At 51.4% G+C, this 26,656-nt stretch overlaps 1 protein-coding gene across 9 annotated transcripts in view; it reads left to right on the top strand.

The window, feature by feature from the left end:
• The window catches only part of B3GNTL1 (UDP-GlcNAc:betaGal beta-1,3-N-acetylglucosaminyltransferase like 1), a 93,703-nt gene that overhangs the window by 54,514 nt on the left and 12,533 nt on the right, over positions 1–26,656 (top strand). For all 9 annotated transcript variants that reach the window (XR_006211378.1, XM_042967312.1, XM_042967306.1 and 6 more), the window contains 2 exons: positions 17,391–17,486; positions 23,703–23,827. Coding sequence is in view for 8 of the 9 variants with exons in the window: in XM_042967312.1 (XP_042823246.1) it covers positions 17,391–17,486; positions 23,703–23,827 (221 nt within the window). In the remaining variant the exon portion in view is untranslated. The remainder of the gene's footprint in view (positions 1–17,390; positions 17,487–23,702; positions 23,828–26,656) is intronic.

Raw genomic sequence — 26,656 nt, 5'->3', positions numbered from 1 at the left:
GGGGCCGAGGGCGTGCGTATCCGCGTGTTCCCAGAGCCCGCACCTTGAGAACCACAGAGAGAGGACAGGGCAGTGGTCATTGCCCTCTGTGGAGGCCTCCTGCCACCCTCACCCCTGGGTGCTGGCCTCAGGGAGCTCTGAACGTCTGCTACAGTAACCTGTGATGTGCATTCAAGTTGTGTGGCATGGCTGGAAATATTTCCTAAGAAAACGCTTTCCCTCGAAATTTTAAAATTTCATGACTTTCTCCCACCCCTCACCTGCCCTTTAAAAACAACAAGTTTACTCAGCAAACCTGGTTCTCCTCTCCATGTGCTTTAACTTATGTAATTTTAATGACATGGCCAAGCAAGCGTTGTGCGTCAGCAGATAAATGTGGTCACCTGCCATCCTCTTCTCTGGCCCCTGACACTATGGTAACTGTAGCTAAGGCAATGTGTACTGTAGTAAATACAGAATCGTAAAAAGTGGAAAAGAAAAGCCATAGCGGGGTCTGTTGTGAGTCCTTTAAATGATTCGAGGAGCTAGCCTGCAGGGAGCCAGTGTCCTCCTGGCTCGAATATGGAGGTGCCCAGAGGGAGATGAATCCACCAAGGTAAAAGCCTTCCCTCCGGAGGAAAGAGAAACATGCCAGTCGAAGTCACCCCTCTCCCCGTCCTGCAGGTTCGTGCTGTTTGTTCTTATCTTGGGCCTTCTCCTGAAGAAGGAAACTTCCTTGGGTGTCACCTGTGTGTTTTCAAATGGCCCTTTCCTGTTTGCAGCTTAGTGGAGGTAAAGCATGAACCATAAACTGTTTCGTTGAGTCAGGTGTGGTCCAACCTGGAGAATTATGGCCGGCAGGGGCCCTTGAAAGAAATGGGAGGTGCTCAGTAGATGTTAGTCTGCTCTTGCATGGTCAGACCGCTCGAACCGGGTAGAAGGCTGGAGTCCTGTGTTCTCAAGTGTTTCTGAGCGTTGACTGAAAGCAAAAGACAAAATGCAGCCTCTCAGAGGTGGGTTGTGGGAGATGTTACTTTGACAAGTAACAAATGGCAGTTGGATGCAAAAGCAAAGAGCTTGATGAGCCAATTTGTCCTTTGAGTTTTGAAAACAATTGGCTTGTTCTGATGGGACCGAAAGAAATAGCCACCAGACTCGTGCCTTCTTTGTTCTTTCTGTTCCGTCACCTTTCAGGCAGAATGAAGGGTTGTGGAGAGGAGTTCCTGTCAGGCTTGCCTAGTGTGGCCCCGAGCCCTGGACACCCTCCGTGCACACGAGGGCCCCCTCCCAGGCTCCTGAGGAGAACAAGATGGTTTCCTTGAGTCAGTCCTGCCCCTGGACCCCCGGGTCTCCCAGTGCGCCCCCTGGGTCTGCAGCCCACAGCCCCCCATGGGCCTCGCAGAGATCACACCGAAGAAATGATGCAGTACACAAGGCAAGGACTCATTTTGTTAGCGTTTTCCCTACCCCCCTCCCTAGCAGCCCAGTGTCCAGAGTTCACGTGAGCCCAGCACAGGGATGTTTCCTGGCTCCGACCGCACTGATGGTCATGCTGAGTGTTGCTGGTTTTTTTAAACAACACAGATTTATTCATGGCGTACAGCTCTGGGGGTCGGAGGTCCAGTGTCAAGGTGTGGGCAGGGCTGTTTCCTTCCGTTTCCAGATCTGGGGCTGCCGTTTGACTCTGTTTCCGTGGTCACCTCTCCTTCCCTCTCTTTAAGGAAATCATTTTAAATTGTGGTCAAACATATGTCACACAGCTTGGCACTTCAGACAGGCCATAGTTCAGACCCTTCCAGAAACTGTCCCCGCCCAACGTGGACTCTCCCAGCCCCCGGAAACTTCCGTCTGCTTTCTGTCTCTAAGAATTTGCCTCTTCCAGAGATTTCCTGTGAGTGGGGGTCATACAATATTTGTCCTTTTGTGTTTGAGTTATTCACATAACGATGTTTTCAGGTCTATCCATGTTATAAAGTGTCTGAATTTTCTTCCTTTTTATAGTTGAGTAATATTCCATTGTGTGAAAGTAGTGTCTATACCACATTCTGTTTATCCATTTGTATTCTGATAGACACTGTGTTATTTCCACCCTTTGGCTGCTGTGAACATTGTGCCACGTTGTCTGAGTCCCAGTTTCGATTCTGTTGGGCAGACCCAGGAGTGGAATCATGGGCTCTCATGACAATCCCACGTGTAATGTTTTGAGGAACTTCCAGACTTTTCCACAGCTGCTGCCCCATTTTACATTCCCACCAGCAGGGTGTAAGGGTTCCAGTTTTCTATCTCCTGTCAACACTTGCTACTTTCTGGTTCGTTTCCCGTCTCATGAGCGTGAAGTGGTATCTCATGGCGTCTACGACTGGTGATGGGAACATCTCTCAAGTCCTCGTTGGCTATCATGTGTCTTTTTTGGGAAATACGTTTTCAAGTCTTTTGATCATTTTTAAAATTGGGTTACTTGTCTTTCGTTGAATTCTAGGAGCTCTTTATATATTCTGGACACTAGACCCTTATCAGGTGTGTGATTTGCAGGTACTTCCTTCCATTCTGTGAGGCATCTGTTCACTCTCTTCATAGGATCCTTTGAAGCAGAAAAGCTTTTAATTTTGATGAAGTCCAACTTACATATTTTCTTAGGTTGCACATGCTTTTGGTGTCACATCAGGAAACCCTTGCTTAATCCAAGGTCACAAAATGTTTCCTTCTAAGAGTGTTACAGTTTCGGCTCTTCCACTTGGGTCTTCCATCCATTTTGTGTTCATTTTTGTAGATGGTATTGGGGAAAGGTCCAACTGCATCATTTCATGTGGACACCCAGCTTTCTCAACACTGAACAGTCTTGGCAGCCTCACTGAAAATCGGACCATTTTCCAGGGTTTGTTTCTGGACTCTGTGCTGTCTGCGTGTCAACACCACATTGTAGCTTTGTGCTAAATTCTGAAATTTGCTTTTTCATGGGAAGTGTGAGTCCACCAACTCTGTCTTTGCTTTTCAAGACTGTTCTGGCTGGGTGCCTGGGTGGCCTAGTCGGTTAAGCATCTGACTTTGGCTCAGGTCATGATCTCACGGTTCATGGGTTCAAGCCCTGCAGTGGGTTCTGTGCTGACACCTCAGAGCCTGGAGCCTGCTTCGGATTCCGTGTCTCCTTCTTTCACTGCCCCTCCCTAGCTGCACTCTGTCTCTCCCTGTCTCTCAGGGAGAACATTTAAATAATAATAAGTAATAATAAAGATTGTTCTATTTTGGGTCCCTTTAAATTCCATGACTTTTACAATGGGGGTTTTCTTTCCTACAGAAAGCCTGTAGGGATTTCCATAGGAGGGTGTTGACTCTCTAGGTCACTTGGGGCAGTGTTGTTACTGCCCCAGAGGCCTGATCCCACTCCCCTCAGGGCTCTGACTCCAACCTGCACATATAGACGCTTGGGAATGTAGAGGCTGGCATACTGTGGGCACAGCTTTGTTAAGATTTTAAAGAAGTTCTTTATTTAACCTGTTGGAATCACAGTTTTTCTGTATAGGGAATAAAGTCACCACAATAAATATTTTCTTTGAGAAAATATGATTATATGTAATGCTTTCTAATAAGCTATATACTTACACCACCTTTCTGCCCAAGGCTTCTCACCCTCACTGAAGGGCTGGTGTGGGATTAGCCTGGTCAGTTTGGGAGTGGTGTAGACATGTCAGACCAGCAGAAGCGGGTGAGATCCCTCCTGGCCTTGTGCCCAGTCAGGGGTCCTCTTTGGTTCAGCCCAGCTGCTCACAACTCACAGAGAACATGAAGCTTGTTGGCAGGCCCCACATGTCTCTGGGCCCTGGGCTGGAGGCCTCACCTCGTCCCTGCCCTCACAGGTGGACACCTGGCCTCACCATCGCCTGCTCCGCACTCTTCCCCGGGCCTGGCGAGGGCTCCCCTCCTGAGCACAGTCTGCTGTGCTGTGGTGGTGGGGCATCTGCCGGGTGTAGATTTCAGACCATTCACCACTGCTTCCAAGCCCTGATGAGCAAAACCCCACCTTTGGCGGGGTGGGGGGGGGGGTCATTATGTTTTATACTACTTGAATCAGATACTTCTTTTTTTTATAATTTTTCTTTAATGTTTATTTTTGAGAGAGAGAGCGTGGGCAGGAGAGGGGAGGGGAGGAGAGAGAGCAAGACACAGAATCCGAAGCAGGCTCCAGGCTCCGAGCTGTCAGCACAGAGCCTGATGCGACACTCGAACTCACGAACGGGGAGATCATGACCTGAGCTGAAGTTGGACGCTTAACCGACTGAGCCACCCAGGTGCCCCAAATCAGATACTTCTTTAAGAGAAAAACGTTTAATGATTTAGGATAAATATATTAAATGAAAACAATCGTGACTTAGTCAAGGCTGTGTTGTCTGGACTCTGTCGTGTTAGGGAAAGCCTTCTAATCTGGCCTTTGTTTTTAATTCTGCCTTTGATTGTTTAAAAATCTCCAATCCTGGGATGTTCATCAGAAAAAGTGCTTGGTAGAGGGTTGCATTCACTTCACTGGGAGGGACTGTTAGGAGGAGGCCTCCACAGTCCCCAAACCTGTGCTCAGGCTCCAAGTCAGAGCCGCCTTCCCCGGAGGGCACAGCCCAGCCACGGGGCACCCAAAACCTCCCTGGATATGGTGAAGATGTAACTCAGGCTGAGTTGTTTTGGGACAGGATGCCAGTTCCGGGGAGGGGTGATGATGGGGAGTGTAGCCCCAGACCCGGGAGCCCCTCAGTCTGCCTGCACCCCTGCCCCTAAACAAAGGTCATAGGTGAGGAGGGCCTGGGAGTGATGGGTGGGATGGGAGGCATCTCTGTCTTTGTCCCTTGCAGGATGAGAAATACCACCAAACGCTTGGGAGACCACTGTCTTGTTCCAATAGGATTGGGGGTGGGAGGGGTCAGTGAGACGGAGAAGGTGTGACACTTTAAGAAATGCCTGGAAAGAAGCAGCCCTGAAAAATTACAGGTGTCCTGCCCTCGACCATTTGTACAACCTGAAATGATCCATATCTGTTAGGTGTTAAGGAAATCTCTCTGTGTCGCTGGAGGTTATGATGTGTGAGACACGGGAAGTTTGTCTCACTGGGCTTTAGGGCGCATTCAGAGAAAACACCCTTTCTTCCCTCCCCCAAGGGGAGGTTGGAAAGATGAATTTGGAGGTCAAAGCACAGAGAAAACCATTCTGCAAAACACCAGGAGAAAATAAGGCGTAAATCAGAGCCACCAGGGAGAGTGCAGAGCGGGACTCCTGAGCCCAGCCTGCTGGCTTCCCCCTTGTTCTCGGGCACATGTGACCAGGGCGGGGGGGGGGGGGACCCCAGTGACCCCAGTGAGAGACCCCAGAGAAGGATAGTACAAGGCCTGTTCTTAGCACAAGCCTGGTGGGACGAGGACACGGATGCCTCTGCCTGCACTCTCAGGTTCCCTTGGGTGGCAATGACCAGAGTGCTTCCAGACCATTGCTTTCCTACACAGGGGCATTGCGTGTGCCTCTGGGTCAGTCCCTCTGCCCCTGCCCAGCCAATAGGCTGTTCCTGTGGCTTGTGCACATACTTGCTGAACATTCGCAGGATGCTTGGTTAGGGCAGTGTGGGACAGGTGCGCCTTGCTGGCGGGGGGTGGGGTGGGGTGTGCACACCAGGGCTGAAGGCAAGCCGCAGGATGCTCTGGGGTGGGGGGCTGAGAATGAGGAGCAGGACCCACTGCCCACGTCACAGATGACCTGGTAACCTGGGACTCTGCGTCTCCCTCTCCTTCCCTGCACCACCCCCCCACTCCCTGTCCCTCTCAAAAATAAACATTACAAAAAGAAAAATGAAATTTCCAGGATACTCTTGTTGCCCAGCTGCACAAGCGACTGCCAACACCTTCGTCCCTCAGAGTGTGGGGCTGCAGAGCCGGCAGGACTGGGGGAGCCAGCAGGTCCGGGAGCCGCCCCTAGACTGGGGAAAAAACCCCTGTGTGCAGCTGGGAGGAACTGGTCCTGGGTCACCCTGCGGTGGCCTGAGAACTCTTGAAATGTATGGAATCGGTAGCATTCGGAGGCAGTTTTACTAGGACTCCCTTCTCTCTTATACGGGCCCCCAGGAAGGCTGTGCACACGTGTGCAGACACGCACCTGGCCCACACGGTTCCAGATCCACTGTGTACGTGCAGACTAGCTGGGTCTCATCCCCCCAGAGCGTTCGCACTCACATCTCTGTCCCTCTCTCTCAGACACACACGCACCGCCACACACACCCTGCCCTGTGAAGGGCAGACCGCCGCCTGGCGCCGGCCTGGCGTGGCCACCTTGGCTCACTGCGCACACGGACGGGCTCACCGGTCCGTGCGTGTGGCACACGTGCCTTCCGCAGCTGTCACCTCCGCAGGCTGCGCCAGAGGGCACGACCCAGAAGGGGTCTTTGCCCACACGAGGAGTTTGGGCTCTGATGAGAAGCAGCTGTTGCGGAGTGGGGGCCCTGCGCCCGCAGCCTGGGAGGCAGTGAGGTGCACACAGTCTCTCCGTGGGCCCCGCACTGTCCGTGCTGTCCTTCACACGTGGCTCACACCCCAGGGGTCACGTGCATCCTGCAGCCAAAGTGACCCCCGCTCAAATAGCCAGGTTGGCAGAGATGTTCTGAAGTCTGAACCACTGTTTTCTGAACCACTCACTTCCTCCAGGTGGAGCAGGGGAGTTTGGTTTGGCTGCAGACATTTCTGGAAGTCAGTCAAGTGGGGTCACTGAACCCCACCCCTCCATGCACCCACAAACTGCCTCTGGGGGCCACTGGCCTTCACCCCTTCTGTGGTTCCGGAGGGTGAATAAACACAAGGGGCCTGGTCAGGGGCATTGAGTCCACAGGCACAAAAGAATGTTAGCGTCACAGCTGGCAGAGCTGAGCGCCCTGCACGGCTTTCCTGCAGCAGCCACATCCCCGCGTGGGGCTGCCCTGCCCTCCGTGCAAAGGGCTCCCCGCGGTCCCTGTGAGCCTTGTCATGGCAGGCCCAGCACGGCCACACAGCACAGGGACAGCCTCTGAGCCCTCCTGGTGTAGAGACAGGTCTGTCCTCCCAGCCTGAGCCCAGAAGCTGGCAGGCAGATCACACACCCAAGTGGGAGTGTTTTTGTCAGTGGCTGGTGGTAAGTGTCTCAGACCCGGGCTGTGCTTGGGAAGTGGGTTCTGGAAGCATCCTGAGGGAAGGGCGTGTGTGCAGGCCAGGACCTAGCCGGCACGGGGGCCAGAATTCCGGTGCTCATGACAGCTCACAGGGCTGGTGGGGGTCATGTGGAGAGGTAGAGGATGTCCGGTGTGAGAGCACGGCTCCAGGGGCACTCGAGGCTGCCTGGTGGGTGCAGGCAGGAAGGCCATGGCCATGTGGGTGGAGGGACGGGGTAGGAGGGAGAAGCTGCTGTGGTGCCTGGGGCCTACATGGTCATCCAGGGGACAGTGGCCCAGGGGACCCACGAGGAGCCGTGAGTCCAAGGTGTCGTTTTTCAGTAGATCCATCACGTGGTCCACACATAGGCACCCTCGGTGCAGGCTGCGGATGTCTTAGCACGCTCCAGAAGGTTCCCTCAGAAAGGACCACTGTGCCCCAGCGGCCCCGCCCCTGGGCGATGGTGAGCCCACTGTGTCCGCACCAGCGCCCATGTCCTGGGGTTCCTCTTCAGCGGCAGTCTCAGCCGCTACCCTCGCACCTCCTTGAAGCAGCTGAGCAAGCCTCTTTCTCACTCTGGTTCTGCCGTCTCACGGAGTTGTGAGATTTCTTTCGGACCCTGGAAACACGTCCCTCATGGGATCTGTGTGCCTGATGGACACGTACGAGCGTTTCCTCTTGGTCCCTGGTGGCCCCTTCGTTTTCGTATCACATCTTTCAAAGAGGTGACGTTTTCAGTTTTGATGAAATCCGGTCTATTAATATCTCCTTTCTATTTTGCAAAATTGTGCCCTATTTTATAAAACTTGACTATCCTCCGGCCACAAGTGTGTTCTCGTTTAGGATTAGGTTTAGGATTCTAGCACCTGTGTTTAGTTAGGTCTGTCATATACTTTGAGGTAGATTTTGTGTGTGGTGTGAGATAAGGGTTGGTCTGTTGGTCTTAGATCCTGGGACCTTTTGCTAAACTTCTTGTGTTGTGTCCCAGCCTTTGTGGATACTCTTTTCTCTGTGTTTCTGTTTTCCTGGGTAGAACTGGTACAGTGCTGAGTCGCGATGGGAACGGGCTTTCTGGCCATAATCCCCACCCAGAGACAAGCCCTCAGGATTCCACCCACAGGTGAGATGTTGGCCATGATCAGGATGAGTACTCTGAGCAGTACCTTGACTGGGTGTTGAATTCTGTCAAATACTTTTTTAGTATCTATTGAAACGATTGTATGATTTTTTTTTCCTTTTTGGTGATGATGGGGTAAATTGCACTGATTGATTTTCAAATATTAAACCAAACTTAAACATGTAGGATAAATACCGCTTGCTCAAGACATGTGGTGTGTATGTGTGTGTATCTGGTTGGTAATAATCTGTGAAGGGTTTGTGCATCTCTGTCCATAAGGGACTTTGCTCTGTGGTTTGTGGTATATTTGTCTGGTTTTGGTGTCAGTGTATCAAGTTAATGCTGACCTTTTAAGATGGGTTGAAATATGTTCCCGTCCTTTGTTTTATGAAGGCGGTTTTGTGAGATTGATATTCTTCTTACTTTACTGTTTGGTGGAAGGTACCAATAGTTTTGAATTATGAATTCCAGTTTTTAATAGATACAGGGCTGTTTAGATTTCTGTTTCTTCTTAATCATCTTCTGCAGGATTTGCTCATTTTATCTAAGTCATTTAATTTATTGGCATAAATGTGTTAATAATTCCCTTACTCCTTTATTAATGCCTGCAGGCCATGTGATTTGCTTTCTTTTCTTCCTATTGATTTGTGTCCTTTGTCTTTTGTTTTTGTCATGGAAGTTAGAGATGTGTCGCTCTTGTTGACTTTCTTCAAGTATAAGCTTTGTTTCTGTTGATGTTCTTTAATTTTTTTTTTTAGTGTTTGTTTATTTTTGAGACAGAGACAGAACATGAACGGGGGAGGGTCAGAGAGAGAAAGAGACAGAATCCAAAACAGGCTCCAGGCTCAGAGCTGTCAGCACAGAGCCCGACGCAGGGCTCGAACTCATGGACTGTGAGATCATGACCTGAGCCAAAGTCGGATGCCCAACCGACTGAGCCACCCAGACGCCCCATGTTTCTGTTGATGTTCTTGATGGCCCCTTTTCTATTTCATTGATCTCTGCCCTTATGTCTGTTATGTCCTTTCTTGTATTTAGTTTGAGTTCACTTTGCTCTTTTTCTGTCTTCTTGAGGTGGGAGCTTCAATCGTCAATCTGAGACCTTTTTTCTTGTATAAGCATTTCACACTACAAAATTTTCTCTGTTCTGGCCACACCCCACAGTTTTGATGTGTTGCTTTTTCATTTTCATTTGGTTCAAAATATTTTCTAATTTTATTGTGATATCTTCTCTTGGACCCCTGGGAAGTTTAGAAGTATGTTGTTTTAATTTCCAAACAGCTGGAGTCCTGCCTGTGGCCCCGCCAGGCTGGCTGCCTTTTGCAACAGCACCTCGAGGGCGTCAGAGCCTCTGGGCAGCCGCCCACCGTGGGCCCCTTGCGCACGACCCTTGCACCCCTTCAGGGGAGGCCTGCCACGCCGGCCGGGCTTCCAGAACTGCCTGCAGGCCCCTTCCTGCCCCCTGCCTTGGCACCCGCCCCACCACCGTCCCTGCTGGTGCACCTCAGTGCCCCTCCCTGACCCTGGGAGCCCATGAACAGCAGGCACACCTGTCCCTGGCCTGATGCTCAGCCCATTCTGCTGAGGGCCCCATCTCTCCCTTCAGAGTGACCACCATCCCCACTCAGTCTTTGGCATGCGTTTCTTTCTCCTTATTTCACAGGCCTGCGTCACTAAAGAATGCACTGGATAGCTTTGCAGACAGATACTAAGTTCTAGCCGATAGAAACATAACGTGAGCCATAAATGCAAGCCAAAATAGAGTTTGAAATTTTTTAGTCGTCATATTAAGAAGGTATAAAGAAGTAGATGGATTTAATTGTAATATATTTTATTTAATGTATGCAAAATACTATCATTTCAATGTGTGATCGATAGAAAAATATCAATGAGATACTTTACACTCTTCATACTAAGTGTATTTTACTCTCACGGCACATCCGCTAGGCCCAGCTTCATTCACGCACCCGTAACCCGTGTGCTTGGGGACCAGGCTGCTTGTCTCAGCTCAGCCCCACTACCAAGTTGAAACATCCCTTCAGCTGCAGCCAACCTGCCAGAAAATGCCTCTGGATTTGTGGCAAGTAGGAGCTGAACACAGGAAGCTGGGGTTTTGTTTTGTCAAAGTTCACAACTAGCAGTATGAAACCGGTTTTTTTGACAGTCAAGGAAGTTATGGGACACATTTGTTGAGACTGGTAGAAAATGCTGGCATTCAGGAGCCCTTCGGTGATGTCTGGCAATGGGGAGCCCCTGGATTCCAGGACCCTCGAAGCCCCTCCAAAAGCACCAAAAGCCTGATGTGCAGAAAGCAGGGCACGGGGTCCCAAAGGCCGCATAAGCTGCCTCGGGTGCAGCTTCCTTGGTCTCAGCAGATACCTTGGTGGTTCAGGTTTGTGCCTCAGCCACAGGCCCAGCTCCTTAGCCGGCTGCAGGCCCCACTGATCCGATCTCTGTCACTGGAGGTTAGAACGGCTGTCTTAGGATTTTGTGGACGTGGAGACTTGCCCTCTAGAGGCTGCCTGCCTTTGCTCGGCAAAAGCTATTGGTGTCTGTCCACGTTGCTGCTGTGCCTGCAGCCTGTTCTCCAACTGCCATGGACGGTCCCTTTGTGTGGCTGTTCCACGGTGTCCTATCACTCATTGCAGAGCGTTTAGGTTGCTTCCTGTTTTTTCTGTTGTGTGTAAAGCTGCTTTGAACATTCACGGACAGGTTTTTTTGTTTGTTTTTTTTTTTTTCTTTTTTTAGTTATTTATTTTTGAGAGAGACAAAGCCTGACTGGGGGAGGGGGAGAGAGAAAGTGAGAGAGAGAGAGAGAGAGAGACAGAGACAGAGAGAATCCCAAGTAGGCACTGCACTGTCAGCGGAGTCCCATGTGGGGCTCGAACCCACGAACTCAATGGACAGGTTTTGTGTGGACATATGTTTTTATTTTTCTGGGACCCCCAGGAGTGGAGTGGCTGGTTGTGTGGAAAGTCTGAGTACCTGCTCGGCCGCTTGCAAGGCGGGTTATGTTCACTGTCCTCTCCTTGGAGTGTAACATCTCACTCGGTATTGTCAGTCTTTAATTCTGGCATTCGCAAGGCTGTATTGTGTTTCATTACAGTTAAATCTCCCTGCCCCTGGCATCCAGTTACCTAGACGCCAGGAGCTCCCACCCCAGGTATGACCACTAAGAACGCCTCCAAACATTTCCAAATGTCCCCCTGAAAGTGTTACCTTACGTGGCAAGGGGGTCTTTGTAGACGTGACTAAGGATTTTGAGATGGGAGACCATCTTGGATGGTGCAAGTGGGCCCTAAGTGCACCACGAGTGTCCATATAAGAGGGAAGCAGGGGAGTCACCAGGCCGTGCCAGGAAGAGGGGGCAGGCCAGAGCGGAGGTCCAAGGGGCATGCGGCTGTTGTGAGGAGGTCAGTCCTCCCCCGACTGACCTGGACACTCACACAACAGAGTCACCACCACAGCAGTTTTTGTAGAAGAAATTGGCCAGCTCGTTCCAAAATTTGTTGGAAACGCAAAGATTTAGAATAGTCAAAATATATGTGGATAAGAGCAGAGTTGTCGGCTAGCGCTACCTGACTCCAAGGCTGTGTGGTGCCAGCACAAGGAGGGACCCACAGATCCCTGATCAGATAGAAGGGCTGCACGGCCTGGTGCAAAAGATGTCATTGGGACGTCCGCACATCCACGCACAACAAAACCGAACTCGAGAACCTTACACACAGATTCCTGTGTCGAAACCCTGGCCTCTAACATGACAGAGTTGGGGGGCCTTTGGGAGGTGATTGGGTTAGAGGAGATCCTGAGCGTGAGGCTGGGACCGGTGCCCTTGTCAGCCGGGAGGCCCTTCTGTTGTGTGCGTCCTGGTGGCCGGAGTCCTGGTGGCTGAGGTGAGGGGTCCTGGCTCCACATGTCTTCTCCCCAGGCCCTCCCACCCCTAGAACATCAACGCAAAGAATTCTGCTTCCTGGTGTCCACCCGTGGCTGGGCAGCAGCGAGAGCCTCTTTGGCCCAGACCAGGCGTCGGGGCCACTGGCGGCATGGCTCCCAGAGAAGCCTGGAGGCCCTTCTACCCTTCATTGGGCTGCCAGAATAGCAACTGAGCCCGGGACCCAGCCCCTGATGTGCTGACAGCCTGGCCTGGCTGAATCAGGGGTCAGGGCTGGGAGGTCTGCCCTGGCCACTCAGGCACATGATGTGGTGCTGGGAGCGGCCCAGACCAGCCATCCTTCAAGGAAAGGCTGGTTTTCTTCCAAGACCATTTCTTCCTATGAAGAGTCTCGGGGAACTTCAGAGGCAGGGTACGCTCACAAAGCATAGGACGCCTCCTCCCTGTGTTGAGGGGTAGTCACTGGCCTTCCTCGGCCCCCACAGTCCCAGCTCACTGCCCTCTGGGAGCCCTTCTGGACACACTCCACACAGCATCAAATTCAAACACGGAATTCGTTCACAGCCTGAAGCGTGTCTAGAACTGAAGACTGGCAAATTTCCAAAAGGCCATCAAACTCCGAGGCTCTGTCCTGCCAGCCTGCCCCCTTCTGGACCTCTGATCTCCCGCTGGTCACAGAAGTGTCAGCAACACCAGGAACAGTGCCCGGCTTCTGTCCTCATCCCTGCTCTGGCCTTGTTCCTTCCCCAAGTTGCCAAGAAGAAAATTCCATCAGCAGGTTTCTCCCGTCACCTGCGGCCAGCATCGTTTCCACGGAGAGACATGAGGCTCCCAAGGGAGCAGGGGACACGTCAGCTGGGAGCTGGCATCTCGGGGACAGGACAGAAAACCATGTAGCCAGTCTCTGCCAGTTGGCCTGTCTCCCCTGTTCAGTCCTCACATTGGGCAGTGAAGCTGGCGGCCTGTGGGAGCACATCTATGTGTATCTTTGTAGGAATATGTGTGCCTCTGGTTTTGTTTTGTAAACAGACACCCTCTCCTAGACTCCACGAAGCCTGGAAAAACCATTTAAAGTTGAAAACATTTACTTGTCCAAAGACTAACACACCATACAATGGACTGGTTTTTCCCTTTCTGGCATACAGTTCTGAGTCTTACCACACATGCGTATGTGTGTAACCACCCCAACCGGCTCGTTTGTGTAAAATGCTGATAAGTATTTTGATGTGCTTCACTGGGCCAGCACTCTGCAAAGTGGCACCACTAACGTTGCCACTCACAGGAAGCCCAGCAACCTACCTGATGGTAGCTTCTGAGAATTGCAAACAGCCCCCGGTGTGGAGTGGACGAGTGTTGGGCTGAGTGGAGGGCTCCGGAACTGTGGGGACCCACAGCAAACATGGTGGAGGGTTCCAGAACTGTGGGGGCCCCCAGCAAACACGGGTGACGCCGTCCTCACTGACCATCATGTAAGCCGGCTCAGACAGCCAAGGGAGAGAGGGACTTTGCTCTGCAGCCGTGTGTGAGGAGGCGGGCCTGTCCTGAGGGGCAGGGTGCCGCTGGACAGTTGACGCATAGAAATACAGTTGACACTTGGACAGAGTGGGGTTTCAGGGTGCCGAAGCTCCGCACAGGCCAAAATCCATGTATGACTTTTGACCCCAAAAAACAACTGCTAATAGCCTACAGGACCAGAAGCCTCACCAGTGACGTGAACAGTCAATTAACACATGTATTTTATACCGTATTCCTACAATAAAGTAAGCCAGAGAAGAGAAAACATTACTAAGAAGACCACTAGGGAAACTCAATAATGGCGCTGCGCTGTATTTATTAAAAAAAAATCCATGTTGTAAGTGGACCCACACCGTTCACTCCTGTGTTGTTCAAGGGTGAGTTGTGCTCTCAGAACTCAGAAGAAGTGCTTCCCAGGCCCAGAGGGCTGAGAGGCTCGTTGCCTTTGCTCTGAGCTGCAGCATTTAATCAGTCAGCTTTCAGGGTTCTGTGATGTGCTCAGAGCTTCCAGTGCGGGAGAAACTGAGATTCTGGTCCCAGTTGGAACCGAGTGTCTGGCATGTTCTCACAGAAGTCACATGCTCATGCCCTGCCCATGACCTGTCACTGGCATGAGTTCAGATTTTATGGGTTAATAGGAATTACCTCAGAAAAGAAATGCCCAGGTGTGGAGCCCCGGGGCCCAGCTCTCCACCAGCGGGACTCGTTGACACGTAACACCTTTTTGTCACCACTGGTTGTTTTCACTAGGGAAACAGGGCTCCTTCTCCACCCTCTGGGCCACTGCTGCTCAGACAGACCCCGGGCTCCCACCAGCCAGGGTGTCTCAGGTGCAGTGACCCTGTTTGGTGGGGACAAAAAGCTATGGGTGCCATCACTGCATACAAAGGACCTTCTGAGTCCTGTGGGAACAGGTGGACCTCAGGAAGCAGGAGGCAGGAACATTCCAGAAAGTTAGAATTCCAGACTCTCAAAGTAAAAGAAGTCCTTGAAGAAGGAGCAACTGGAGGTCAGGAAAGATGATGGCAGGAGAGATCCGGGGACAACGTTCTGCAGCTGTGACTTCCCGGCACAGAGATGGTGTTCCAGAAGAAAACCTAAGACAGAACTATGAGGACAGCAGGTGATAGGGTTAGGGTTTGTGTGCACACACTTGGTACGCATTTTGCAATTTTTCTCCTAAGGTAAAAGGTCTGGAAGGGAACACACTGTAAATTTAATACTTTATTTCTCTGGGTGGTACAATTAGGGATGGTTTTAGTTTTTCTGCATGATGTTCTATATTTTGTGTCAATGAACATGTATTAATCTTGTACACAGAAAGCATTTTCAGAACAGAAAATTAATGATTCCACTCAGAAAATTTTTGAGTGTTTTCTTTATAAATGAAAGAAATTGCATTCAATATAAAAGTATAATTATATAGTTATGTGTATCTTTTTTCTCAAAAATGTTTTCCTGGAAATGTTTTTTCAAGGTGGAGCCAGCTTTTTCTCTGACTGTAATCTTGCTTTTTTGTTGATGTTTAAGAAATTCAAGGGTGCCTGGGTGGCTCAGTCAGTTAAGTGTTTGCCTTTTGTTCAGGTCATGATCTTACAGCTCGTGAGTTTGAGCCCTGCTTCAGGCTCTGTGCTGACAATGTTGAGTCTGCTTGGGATTCTCTGTCTCCTCTCTTTCTATCCTTATCCCACTCTTGCTCTCTCTCACAAAATAAATAAAAATAAACTCTAAATTTTTTTTTTTTTTTTTTTTTTTTTTTTTTTTTTTTTTTTTTTTTTTCAGAAAAATATAGGGACACCTGGGTGGTTCAGTTAAGTGACCAACTCGATTTCGGCTCAGGTCATGATCTCACAGTCTTGAGATCATCCCCAAGTTGGGCTCTGCACTGAGTGTGGAGCCTGCTTGGGATTCTCTCTCTCCCTCTGCCCCTCTCCCCTGCTCACATGCGTGCTCTCTCTCTCTCTCTCTCTCTCTCTCTCTCTCTCTCTCAAAGTAAATAAATATAAAAAAAGAAATTCAGGAAATACAGAAAAGAATAAAGCAAATCCTATGTAACCTCAGCAGTCATTGGCAACTGCTGTTATTATTTAGGTACATTCCCTTCCATACATTTATATATTTTATGGACTCATTCCAAATGTTCTTTATTGTATTGTGCTTTTAAGTGTGAAACTGAATCAAGGAAACCTCATTTAGGGTGGGATAGAGGCGGGCAGGGGAGGCGGGCTGTGGGCCCAGCACTAGTTAGCAACCGCAGACCCAACAGGAGGAGAGGCACCTTGCAGGTGGACACTACTTACTCAGCAACAGGAAGGTTTCCTGCTGCTCCGGCAACAGCCCAGCCAATGAGAAGCCACCATACTTCCAGCTCCCAGTATAGTCCAATGGACATTCTGTTTACAACAGCCCCGCCCAACCTCCCGCCTCCTCTATAAAAGCCTCCCCGCCTTACTCTCCAGACTTCTGTGTAATTCTGGTGAGGTTTTCCTGTCATAGGTTATTTCAAGAGAGTTATTTCTAGAGAGCGTTTTGTAAGTCCTGGGAAAGCGAATGGGGTAATTGCTGAAATGTCAGCGATGCTCTGGGCTCAAGGCTGTGGGACGTGACGGCGCTATGAGAACAGGGCCCCAGGAGCCAGTTAGGAGACCGACCCGCCGTCCCTGCCTAACAGTCCTTGAAACCGCACACCTGCCCCTGCCTTGCTTGCTTTTCTGTAAACACCAGTTTACTCTACGTCTGGAGGCTCCTTGTGTTTTTCTCCCATGCTCTAACATTCTTCGATGTTTCTACCTGGCGAACGTGAAATAAAGACCATGTGCAGTTTGCTCCTGCCGCTGTTTTCGCTGCAGAGGCAGCCCTGCACGTCCGCCCAGTCTCAGCATCTGGAGACTTTTTCTTCAGCGTGGCTACATATATTGAACCAACCTTGCAATCCTGGGATAAAGTCCACTTGGTCATGGTGTAGGGTCCTTTTTCTATGATGTTGGGACTCCATTCACTAGTGTTTTGTTGAACATTTTTGCAACTGTATTCATAAGGGATCTTGGTGTGTAGTTTTGTGATATTTTTGACTGGCTTTGGTGTCAGGATAATGCTGGTCTCTTCCAGAATGACTCAGGAAGTGTCTCCCACACTTTTCTGTTGTTTGGAAGACTTTGTGAAGCATTGATATCAATTTGTTAAATATTTGATAGAATTACTGGTGAAGCCCTCTGGACCTGGGCTTTTCTTTGTGGGAAGTTGTGGTTGGGGTTTTTTTTAAAACTACTTTTTCAGTCTCTTACCTGTCATAGATCTATTCATAGTTTCTATTTCTTTTTCAGTCAATTTCGATGATTCATGTCTTTCTAGGAGTCTATCTGTCTCATGTACACTATCTTTTTATCCTGTTTCAGTTTTTCTTGTCCTAATTAAAAGCAACATATTTATGTTTTGTTTTCACATGAAGCTTCACCACCAGTCAAAAGCAGGGGGACCTCCTTATTGAACACAATCAGTGAGCGTTAACCTGGGAACAGGACCCCAGTGGGGCCACTCATTCTGTGGGCCCCTCTTCCCCCATCTGTTAGCCTTGGGCACCAGATACTGTTGATGTGGCTGTAAAGTCCCTTGAACTGCTGTACCTCAAAGAAAGGCAAATTCATTTGTCACTTTCTGACTTACACTTTGTGGAAGAGAAGTTGTAAGTTGTTTGTGATAAGGTGTTCTCCAATAATTATGTCAGTGTCGTTGCTTCTAGGTCTTTACCTCCAATGGCCCAACTGTGATCATGCCCACCTGGTTCTGCTCTCGAGCATGGTTCTCCCACGTGGGCCCATTTGACGAAGGCGGGCAGGTAAGTGTGGGCCCCTTGTGGGCCCCCTCCTCTGGGGTAACACTCTGGGGTGCGAATTCCCTGAATCCCAGCCCTACCTACTTCAAGGGTGCTGTGCCCTCTCTGGGGATCCAGGGATTAGGAAAATGCCTTCCATGAAGGCCTTCCCAGCACTTCTCCTGCCAGCTCGGCTGAGTGTTCCAGAGAGTATCTGAGGCCCTGGCACCACCTGGGATTTCTGTGTGCAGGCCCAGGCTACCTCATCCTGGCTTAACAGCTGTTCGTAGGAAAGCACAGGCCATGGAGTCACCCTCCTGTTCACTCCATGGACTGGGCCACAGCTAGTGGACATGTGAATTACTCTGCCGTGCACTGTCTGACCTTCCTGTCTCTCCACCTTGCTGGGATGGGAGACCAGGTCGCTTTGTCATGGAGGTGTGCTAATTCATGATTTTAGGGCATTTGGTATCATCCCTGTGTTCTTGTTTCTCCCCGCAAATTCATACAGATAGAACTATGTACGTGTGATACCACCCTGCCCAGGGGCCCCAGTCTCAACTTCACCAGCGGCAGCAGGGGCCAAGGCAGGCAGAGCTTTTTTTTTTTTTTTTGGGGGGGGGGGGTGGCTCTCAGCCAACAAGTTCTCCCTGACTGTGAGACAACAGGGTGGGTAAAGGGAAACTCCAGCAAATCTCCCCACCTAAGCAGGTGCTACAAAAGGCCCCTGTTCTCTTTGGACCTGAATCCAAGCACCCGCTTTCATATTCTTCTGCAGAAAATGGCCCAGAAATGGTCATCGGGAGGTGATCCCTGAGGAACACTGACTGAAAGATCTGACAAATCCCTAATTCACAGCCATGAGTAGTCTCAGGATTCAAAGTACATCAAGCCTTTTAGCTCAAGGCAATTCTTCCTGGAGTAGAAGTACCTGGGGGCAAAGAAAGGCCATCAGTCCCTTTGTACCAGGGCTGAGGGACCAGAGACCAGAGACAAGGGATCAAGGATCACATATCAGGGACCAGAGATCAGGCACCAGATATCAAAGACCAGGGATCAGATATTAGGGACAGCAATCAGGGATCAGGGACCAAGAATCAGATATCAGGGAGCAGAGACAAGAGACCAGATTTATTTCAGGGACCAGAAGTCAGATTTCAAGCACCAGGGATCAGAGACTATGGACCAGAGACCAGGGATCAGAGATCAGGGATCCGAGTTGAAGGACTGGGGACCAGAGATCAGGAACATTGATCAAAGTTCAGGGACCAAGGATCAGAGATGAGGCACCTGAGATTGGGGACTAGAGACTAGAACTCAGAGAACAGGGATCAGGGACCAGAGTTTAGGGACCAGATCAGGGGCCAAAGACTACAAATCAGGGATCAGAGACCATAGACCAGAAATTAGAGATCGCAGACCAGGTACCAGAGATCAGAGACCACGGACCAGAAATTAGAGATCACAGGCCAGGCACCAGGGATCAGGCACCAGAGATCAGGGCCAGAGACCACGGACCAGAAATTAGAGATCACAGATCAGGGATCAGGGACCAGAGCTTAGGGACCAGAGATCGGGGCCCAGAGACCACAGACCAGAAATTAGAGATCACAGACCAGGCACCAGCGATCAGGGATCAGGGACCGGAGTTTAGGTACCGGAGATCAGAGCCCAGAGACCACGGATCAGAAATTAGAGATCACAGGCCAGGCACCAGGGATCAGGGACCAGAAATCAGGTTTGGGGACTGGCCCTCAGGTAATTTTCCATGGGCCTTAGTGAAGAGCCACAGTCTACCCAGGGCCAAGAGCCTGTGGCTCCTACTCTGTGGAGAGAGGGGCAAGTGGCCAAAGCAGCAGAAAACAGTCCAGGTGCTAAATGATGTAGCAGGTGACCAGAGGTGTGGACTGGGGTGGCCCAAGGGTCAGCAAATAAGCCGGGGCTCCAGGGGGATGGAAATAGTGGTTGTGAGCTGGACCTACAAGGTGGACAGGTTTTAACTGGGAAATGCACTTGCAGAGGCAGGCTGGGAGGGGGAGGGGAGATTTGGAGGTAGGTACCGTGCTGGCACAGGGTGGCATCCAGCCGTGGTAAGCAGCCTCTGTTACCAAGCTAGGGAATCTGAATGCCCCCAGGAGGCAACCAGTTCAGGCCCTTACACAAAAAGGAAAGTAACAAAGAGGCCTTTGTTGGTTCTGAACATGCCTTCTGAGGGCAGGCTGGCCTGGGTGGGAAGGTCGGGAGAAGGCCTGTCACTGCCCGGGGAGAACTGGCTGCCCAGAAAGGCTGGCCGCCAGCACTTTCCCGATGTGCATTTTGTCTGGTGGAAAGAGCCGGCTGGAGTTGGCTTGTGAGGGGGGAGGCCACCCTGCCCTCCCCCCGCCGCGTGCAGCAACCCCCATGCCCTGCCCTCCCCACACCGTGTGCAGCCCCCCCACGTCTTGCCCTTCCATGCAGCACCCCCCCCCCCCCGCCAACGCCCGGCCAGCAGCTCAGAGCTCTCAGTGTCAGCCATTCTGGTTGGTCTTGGCGGCTTTTCATTTTTATTTGCGTTTCTGAGACCACTAAGGATGTTAAACAATTTTTATGTGTTCATTGGCCGTTTGTTATTTTATGAAATGTCCAAATCTTTTGCCCACTTTCAAGTGGGTTGTTTTGTGGTTGTCAAACTGGTGGCATTCTTTTTTTTTTTTTTTTAATGTTTATTTATTTTGAGAGAAAACACATGAGGGTGAGCAGGGGAGGGGCAGAGAGGGGGGTGGAGAGAATCCCAAGCATGCCCCACACTGTCAGAGCAGAGCCTGATGTGGGGTTCCAGCTCATGACTCATGAGATCGGACCCCAGCGGAAACCTAGAGTTGCGCATTCGACCTAATGAGCCCCCCAGGCGCCCACATTGTTGGCATTCTTTACCGGGTATTTGCTTGTGGATGTTTTCTTCTATTTGACTTCTGCATTATGGGATTTCCTCACTTCCACAGCCTGAGGACATCGGGGCCATAAGGCTGTGGCTCCCATCCCTGGGGGGTCTGTGTCGCCCCCCCCCCCCACCGCCCCAACCACGGCCTGCACACTGCACACACGGCCTGCACCGCGTCATTGCTGCAGGAGGGCGGCTACTCAGCCATCCGGAGCCAGCGGCCATCACCCACTCTGGGCTGTTTAAATTTCTCTGGTGTTGAAGGCTTGCATTTTGTTCTAGTGGTTATTTCTGTATTTCTCTCTTTTCAGATGCCCTTAGTCCTGTGTATGCTTCTTAAACCTTCTCTGGTCTGCTATTTTCCATTTTCGAAAGGTATTCTGACGCTCATCTGCTTCCTGTACAACCTGCAGTGAGACCCTCTCTTCCCTTCTCCCGTTTTGTTGTGTGATTTCCAGTAATGTTGGAAGACATACACACGTGGATACGTCGCCCACCCGACCCTGGGTCCACAGCCATACACGTCCCGCTCAGAACGTGGTCCTTGGTCCTGCTACTTGAGGGACATGGCCGTACAGAACACCCTTGGCTCATTTCCTTTCCTTGAGAGTGAAAATTCTGTTCTGCTCTTGCCTTGGTTTGTTGCTTTCCAGAGTCTGACCCTCACCGAAGTCTCTCTACCTGGTGAGCGCGTGATCGTGCCTGGAGGCTCTGAGGGTTATTTCCTTGTCAAAAACTAATAGCTTCACAGGGACTTAACTGCTGCGCCTTTCCGGTAGGTGGATACAGGTCTGCTGTGTTTCCCAGAGTTTCCTTGGCACGTACTTTTCAGTGTGCCCTCTGCTCTGTCGTTTTCTTCCTCTGTTTTGCAGACTCTGGTTTCACATCAGTGGAATGGTCCCTGGCTTTACTCTCAGGAACTTTCTCTCCCACTCCTACGTTTCTAGGCTTCATTTCTCATATGATTTTATCTTTTCCTCCTATTTCTATTTTGAGTTCAATCAATCCCCTCTTATTTTAGAGGTTTATTGAGGAATAATTCACGTACCATACAATTCATCTGTTTAAATGTGCAGTTGGACGTTTTCTAGCAAATCCTCAGGCACACAGCATCACCAGTCTGCTGCCAGGAGCGGCCAGGCTTGGGAGGCACACCCTTCCCCCCGACCCCCCCACCCCCTGACACCCCCCCCACACACCGCTGCCCGGGTCCCCCTTGCCTTCTCAGGTGCAGGGACGGTTCGGTGCTGATCTGACTCCTGGTTCGGGGTCGTCTTTGTTGTGGTTACATCAGCAGGTTGAATTTTATTCATCTGGGGAAGTGTCTGACTTTCTGCACTCTCTCCCACTGGCTCCGCGTAGATGACTTTGCATGGCCCTGTTCTCAGGGATCCACACGACCCGCTCTCCTGCCACTGTCACACGCAGCTTCCAGAGCGTATCAGGGACTGGCGCCTGCTCTGTGCTCCCGTCTGCCCCAGGACCCCAATCCCCTCTCACCCCATCACCAGGGTGTGCTGCCCTGCCCGCCACACCCCCACCTCCGGGACCCTCAGTGTGCCCGCCCCGCCTGCCACGCCCCCACGTGCGGGACCTGGCACAGTCCTTGGTTCCCAAGGTCGGCTCCAGAGTGTCTGTCCACCTGGGTGACTCTGTAAGGCCAGACAGGCCTGGGAGTCCTAGCCAAGGAGTCTGGTGCACACTTCCTTGTATTATGGGCGGACCCCGAGCCGGTCGAAAGGTGCCACGTGCTCACGGCAGGGTGACTTGGGCACAGAGCCTGTGGCGATCCACAGCAGTCTAACAGTAGGGAAAAGCTGTGAACACCCTCGTTTCCAACGTGCGAGTGGACAAGTGCGTCAGCACACGTGACTTGAAGGACTAGTTTTTACAAAGACCACGGTGACGTGAAAAGATTTATAATAAAACATTAAGGTAAAAACCAAGCTTCAAAACTCTTTGCAGCTCTGCTGAAAGTGTGTCCGCAGGAGAATAAACACGTGGGCCACACACGGAAGCTCAGAGCAGCTTTGTGGTGACAGAGTCACAGGTGATTCGCGTAGGTCCCTTTTTCTAATTTCCTGTCTTTCCAAACCTTTATAGAGCAAACTGTAACCATGCACTTTACAGGTTTAGGAACAGGAAGGAAAAGGTGGGCTTTCTTCTTGGGATCTGGAAGAACTCACCTTCAGGGTTTCCTTCTTTCTGGCCAGAAGGAAAGTCGTGAGAATTTACTTGGATGTGGCCCTGGAGCACCACTGCTCCCCACAAGGCAGAGAGTCTGAGCCACTGTCCACCCTCCTGGGCACCTGCTCACCAGGAGCTCAGACTCCTGTGGCCGAAAACTGTACAGAGGCTGAGTTGGTAGCGGTGGCGCAGCCTGGAAAGAGCCTGGGAACCGAGAGCCGAGCCGGGAGTTGCGCCCAGCGCAGCGCTTCCTGGTGGGGCTCAGCCCTTCCCAGAAGCGTCCGGCCCAGAGCCGGAAGCAGCAGTGCTCCTGGGGAGCCAGGCGTACTGGGTGTCACCAACGCTGACGAGACCTGGCGAAGAGCCAGTCTGGGGACATGCTTGCTGCGTGGAACGGTGGGAGATGGGGTCTCCCTCGGGATTCCATGCCCCCGAGGGCAGTCGTGCGACCTTCCTCTTGGGGAGAGAGGCAAACTGGGCAGCGGCCAGGAGGCCCTGGAGAGGCCGCAGTCAAGTCGCGGGCTTGGCTGTGGCGCCCGCGCTGCCTTGGGCTTGTGAGCCAGCCTGGGGTTCAGGCTGTAGACCTGTACAGTCAGAGACCAGGCCCCGGGGCGCACCTTCAGTGACGCACTGCTTACAGCCAGGAGGGTAGGCAGGACCCAGACCTCTCCGCCCGCTGTCACTCTAGAGTTTAGGGAATGAAAAGGGGGCTGAGCCAGTGTCTGGCTTCCAGCTTCGGTGCTCAGTGCTGAGCTCGGCCAGCCCGACCGGCTGGGGGGTGGTGGGAGGCTGAGTTCTCTCAAGACAGGAGAGCTCTCAGGTCCGTGCAGCACAGAGACCCCGTTTGTGGGGGGGGGGGGGGGGGGGGGAGCATAAGCGAGGGTGACTCTGGGGCCTTTCGTCCACCCCTGTGACCCTAGCTCTTCCTGGCCATCACGTCCTCATCCTGAGATGACGCCCCCACACTCGAGTGCTGGGCACGCCAGTGACACTGGAGCCTTGCAGATGAGGCTGGGCGTTACTCCCCACCTCCAGTCACCTGAACTAGCGCTCACACGGAAGCCTCTGGCACAGGTGTGTCTTCTGCGGTGAGCGAGACACCAGCAACGTCGATGCTTCTGTTTCCCCCACAGGGTGAGCCGGAGGACCTGTTGTTCTTCTACAGCCACCTCAGAAAGGGTGGCGGGGTCATCCGTGTGGACCAGAGCCTCCTCCTCTACCGCTACCACCCCAACGCGGCCACACACTCTGTCCTCGAGTATGTACGTCCCAGGGTTCCAGACCTGGTCTGGGGGCCACGAGGGGCCAGGGTTGAGCATGAGGGGCTGAGGTCCAGGGTCAAAGGTGAGGGGTTAGGGTCCAGGTCGAGGTCCAGGGTTGAGCATGAAGGACCAGGGGCCAGGGTCGAGCGTGAGGGGTCAGGGTCTGGGGTTGAGGGTGAGGGGCCAGGGTCAAGCGTGAAGGGCTGGGGTCAGGGGAGAGGCCGGGGGCCAGGGTGGAGGGTGCAGGGATGGCCAAAGTCTAAGCCAGGATCAGTGGGGTAGACACAGGTCACCTGGTGTGGGTCTCTACCCCAGGTGAGCATGGCCAGTGTGGGTACACAGAGTCTGTGGCCTTCATGGGGGAAAGCCGTCCCAGGGTCTGTGGTTGCAGTTTCCCCAGGATGAAGGCCACGTCTGTCCCCTTTTTCACAGTGAGGTAGAATCTTGCGTACGTGTCCCGTTGAAGTGTTGGTCTCAATTGCCGTGAGCTGATGGCAGCCTCCCAGTGAGCCCGGTGCCCGTCTAACTTGGCTACAGGTGGGCTCATCATGCCCTCTCTGCCCCCACCGAGGGGGCTGCTGTGATGGCATCTGCTCGGCCCCATGTCCCCAGTGGCCGGCGTGTCCTCGGGCGTGTCCTGCCCGGGCAGGAGGGGTGGAACATGGAGGAAGGCAAAGCGAGGGAAGGGGCGTCTTCCTGTTTCTTCGGTTTGAACTGTGCGTGCGTGGGCACGTTTCTCACGATTACAAGTGTGTGTCCCCTTGGTGCCTCACGGTTGTGACACTGCTCACTTTTGGGAACAGGGTTGGGGGAACTGGGCCCTCTGAATGCGAAGAGCTTGACCCCGGGGCGCGTTCCTGTCTTGGAAGCAGGGTTCACTGTGCTTCCCTGCAGGGTGTGAGAAGGCTGCAGCTTCTCAGCTGAGCGGCCTCGTCTGGGGAGGGCTGCCATCCACCTACACGGGGGGCGTGGTGCCAGTCTGTGTGACGGTCACGTGTGGGGCCCAGGTTGCAGTATCCATGTTGACTCGGGAAGTCAGGCGTATTGTTGCATGTTGAAACTTCCGTTTTCCGGCTTTCAGCAGAAGAGCTCAATTTTGGTTGTCCTCTGTTAAATCTGAATTTTTATATAATAGCTTTGGTGGGGCATCATTGTTTTCGGTTTATTGTCATGAAGCTGACTCTGTGCCAGTGTAATTTACACCCAAGGGGAAGAGGTCATGTCACAGGACAAAGCACCAGATGTCTGTGTGTCTAATCACAGTCTCCACGTGAAAAACCCCAACAGAAACAGTCCGCAGCTACAGTTGGAGGTTTTGTGCCACGTTCCAGTAACCGAGAGAAACAGGGAAGTCTGCCAGGGTACTGGAGTCACACTGGTAACCGTGACCTGACTCGGGACATACACTCGACCACAGAAGACGTTGTCCCTTTAAGATGCAAGATGGACAATACTTTGGACCAGAAAACAACTCTGAATCAATTTCAAATGATTGCAGTCATACAAGGTATGTTTTATAACCACATAGAATTAAATTAGAAATCATTAACACATCCTAAAAGTCCAAAATACTTGGAAATTAGGCAACCAAGGGGAAAAAAAATCACACAGGAAATTAGAAAAAAATTTAATTTGATGAAACTAAAATGGTCACAATTTATAGAATTCAGCCGGGGCACACAATCCACGCATTTGCCATGAACGATTGAAAACACAGTTAAGGCATCTTTGTGGTGGCACCAAACATAAAATGCTTGTGGGTAAATTTCACAAGGTGTGTGTATGTCTGCAAAGTGCTGCAGGAAATCCAGGAAACCCTGTAGGGCGGACGCAGGGGCGCCACCTTCGTGGTCTGAAGACTCAGTAACGTTGGTGCTCATTCTTCCCAAACTCGCGGTCCCAGGACAGGAGCCTGCTGGCTTCTTTGTGGAAATTGATATCTTGGTTCTGAAATCCTTGTGGAAAACTGAAGGACCCAGAATGGCCAAAACAGCCTTAAAAAGAGCAAAATTTGAGGACTCCCCGCGCTAGATTTCAAGACTTACTCTGAAGTCTTACACGGCGGTCAGGAAACAGCAACAGCATTGAGAGAGACCAGGGAAACAATCCAGAAATACACTCAAAATCGTATCACAGATTGATTTTCAACAAAGTCTCCAAAGGCATTCAGTGGAAAAGGAAAGTATTTTCAACAAGTGGAACTAGATATTCACATGAGAAAAAAAAAGAAAGAAAATCACAAACCATACAGAAAAACTAATTCCAGGTGGATCTTAGATAAAAATACAGAAACAGCCAAAGTAGAAAGCATCTGGAGCAAACACTAGGGGACGTCTTCACAACTTCAGGGCAGACAAAAACTTCTCAGTGAGGATGTGAGAAGCATTCACCATTTAAAACTTCATAAAGTGGACTTGATAAAAATTAAAAACCTTTGCTCATCAAGAGACACCGTTCGGAGGTTGAGTGGCAGACTGCATTCTGAGAGGAGACGTTCACAATCCATGTATCTGAAGGGACCAAATGGGAGGCGCGTACAGGACCCCGAGCACCCACGAAGAAAGGCAGAATACTTCAACAAACACAACATTTCACAAAGCAATACCGTGTAATATGTAAATAATGTAAACCCTCTACACCTCCAACAGAAGGGCTAAAGGTAACGTCTGCCAATTCTAACGGGTGAAAGAGTGTGGCTCTACCAGAACTGTCATACTCTGCTCTCAGGAGTGTAAAAGTACATCCTCTCTGGAAACCTGGCATTCTTTAAATTAATTAATATCCCCGGTGCCCCAGCAGTCCACGTGTGGGTGTTTAGGCAAGAG

This window comes from Panthera tigris, chromosome E1 (assembly GCF_018350195.1).
Source record: "Panthera tigris isolate Pti1 chromosome E1, P.tigris_Pti1_mat1.1, whole genome shotgun sequence".
In the NCBI taxonomy this organism is placed as follows: Eukaryota; Metazoa; Chordata; class Mammalia; order Carnivora; family Felidae; genus Panthera; species Panthera tigris.
Note: the sequence above shows the minus strand (reverse complement) of the source record. Positions and strands in the feature narration are given on the sequence as shown.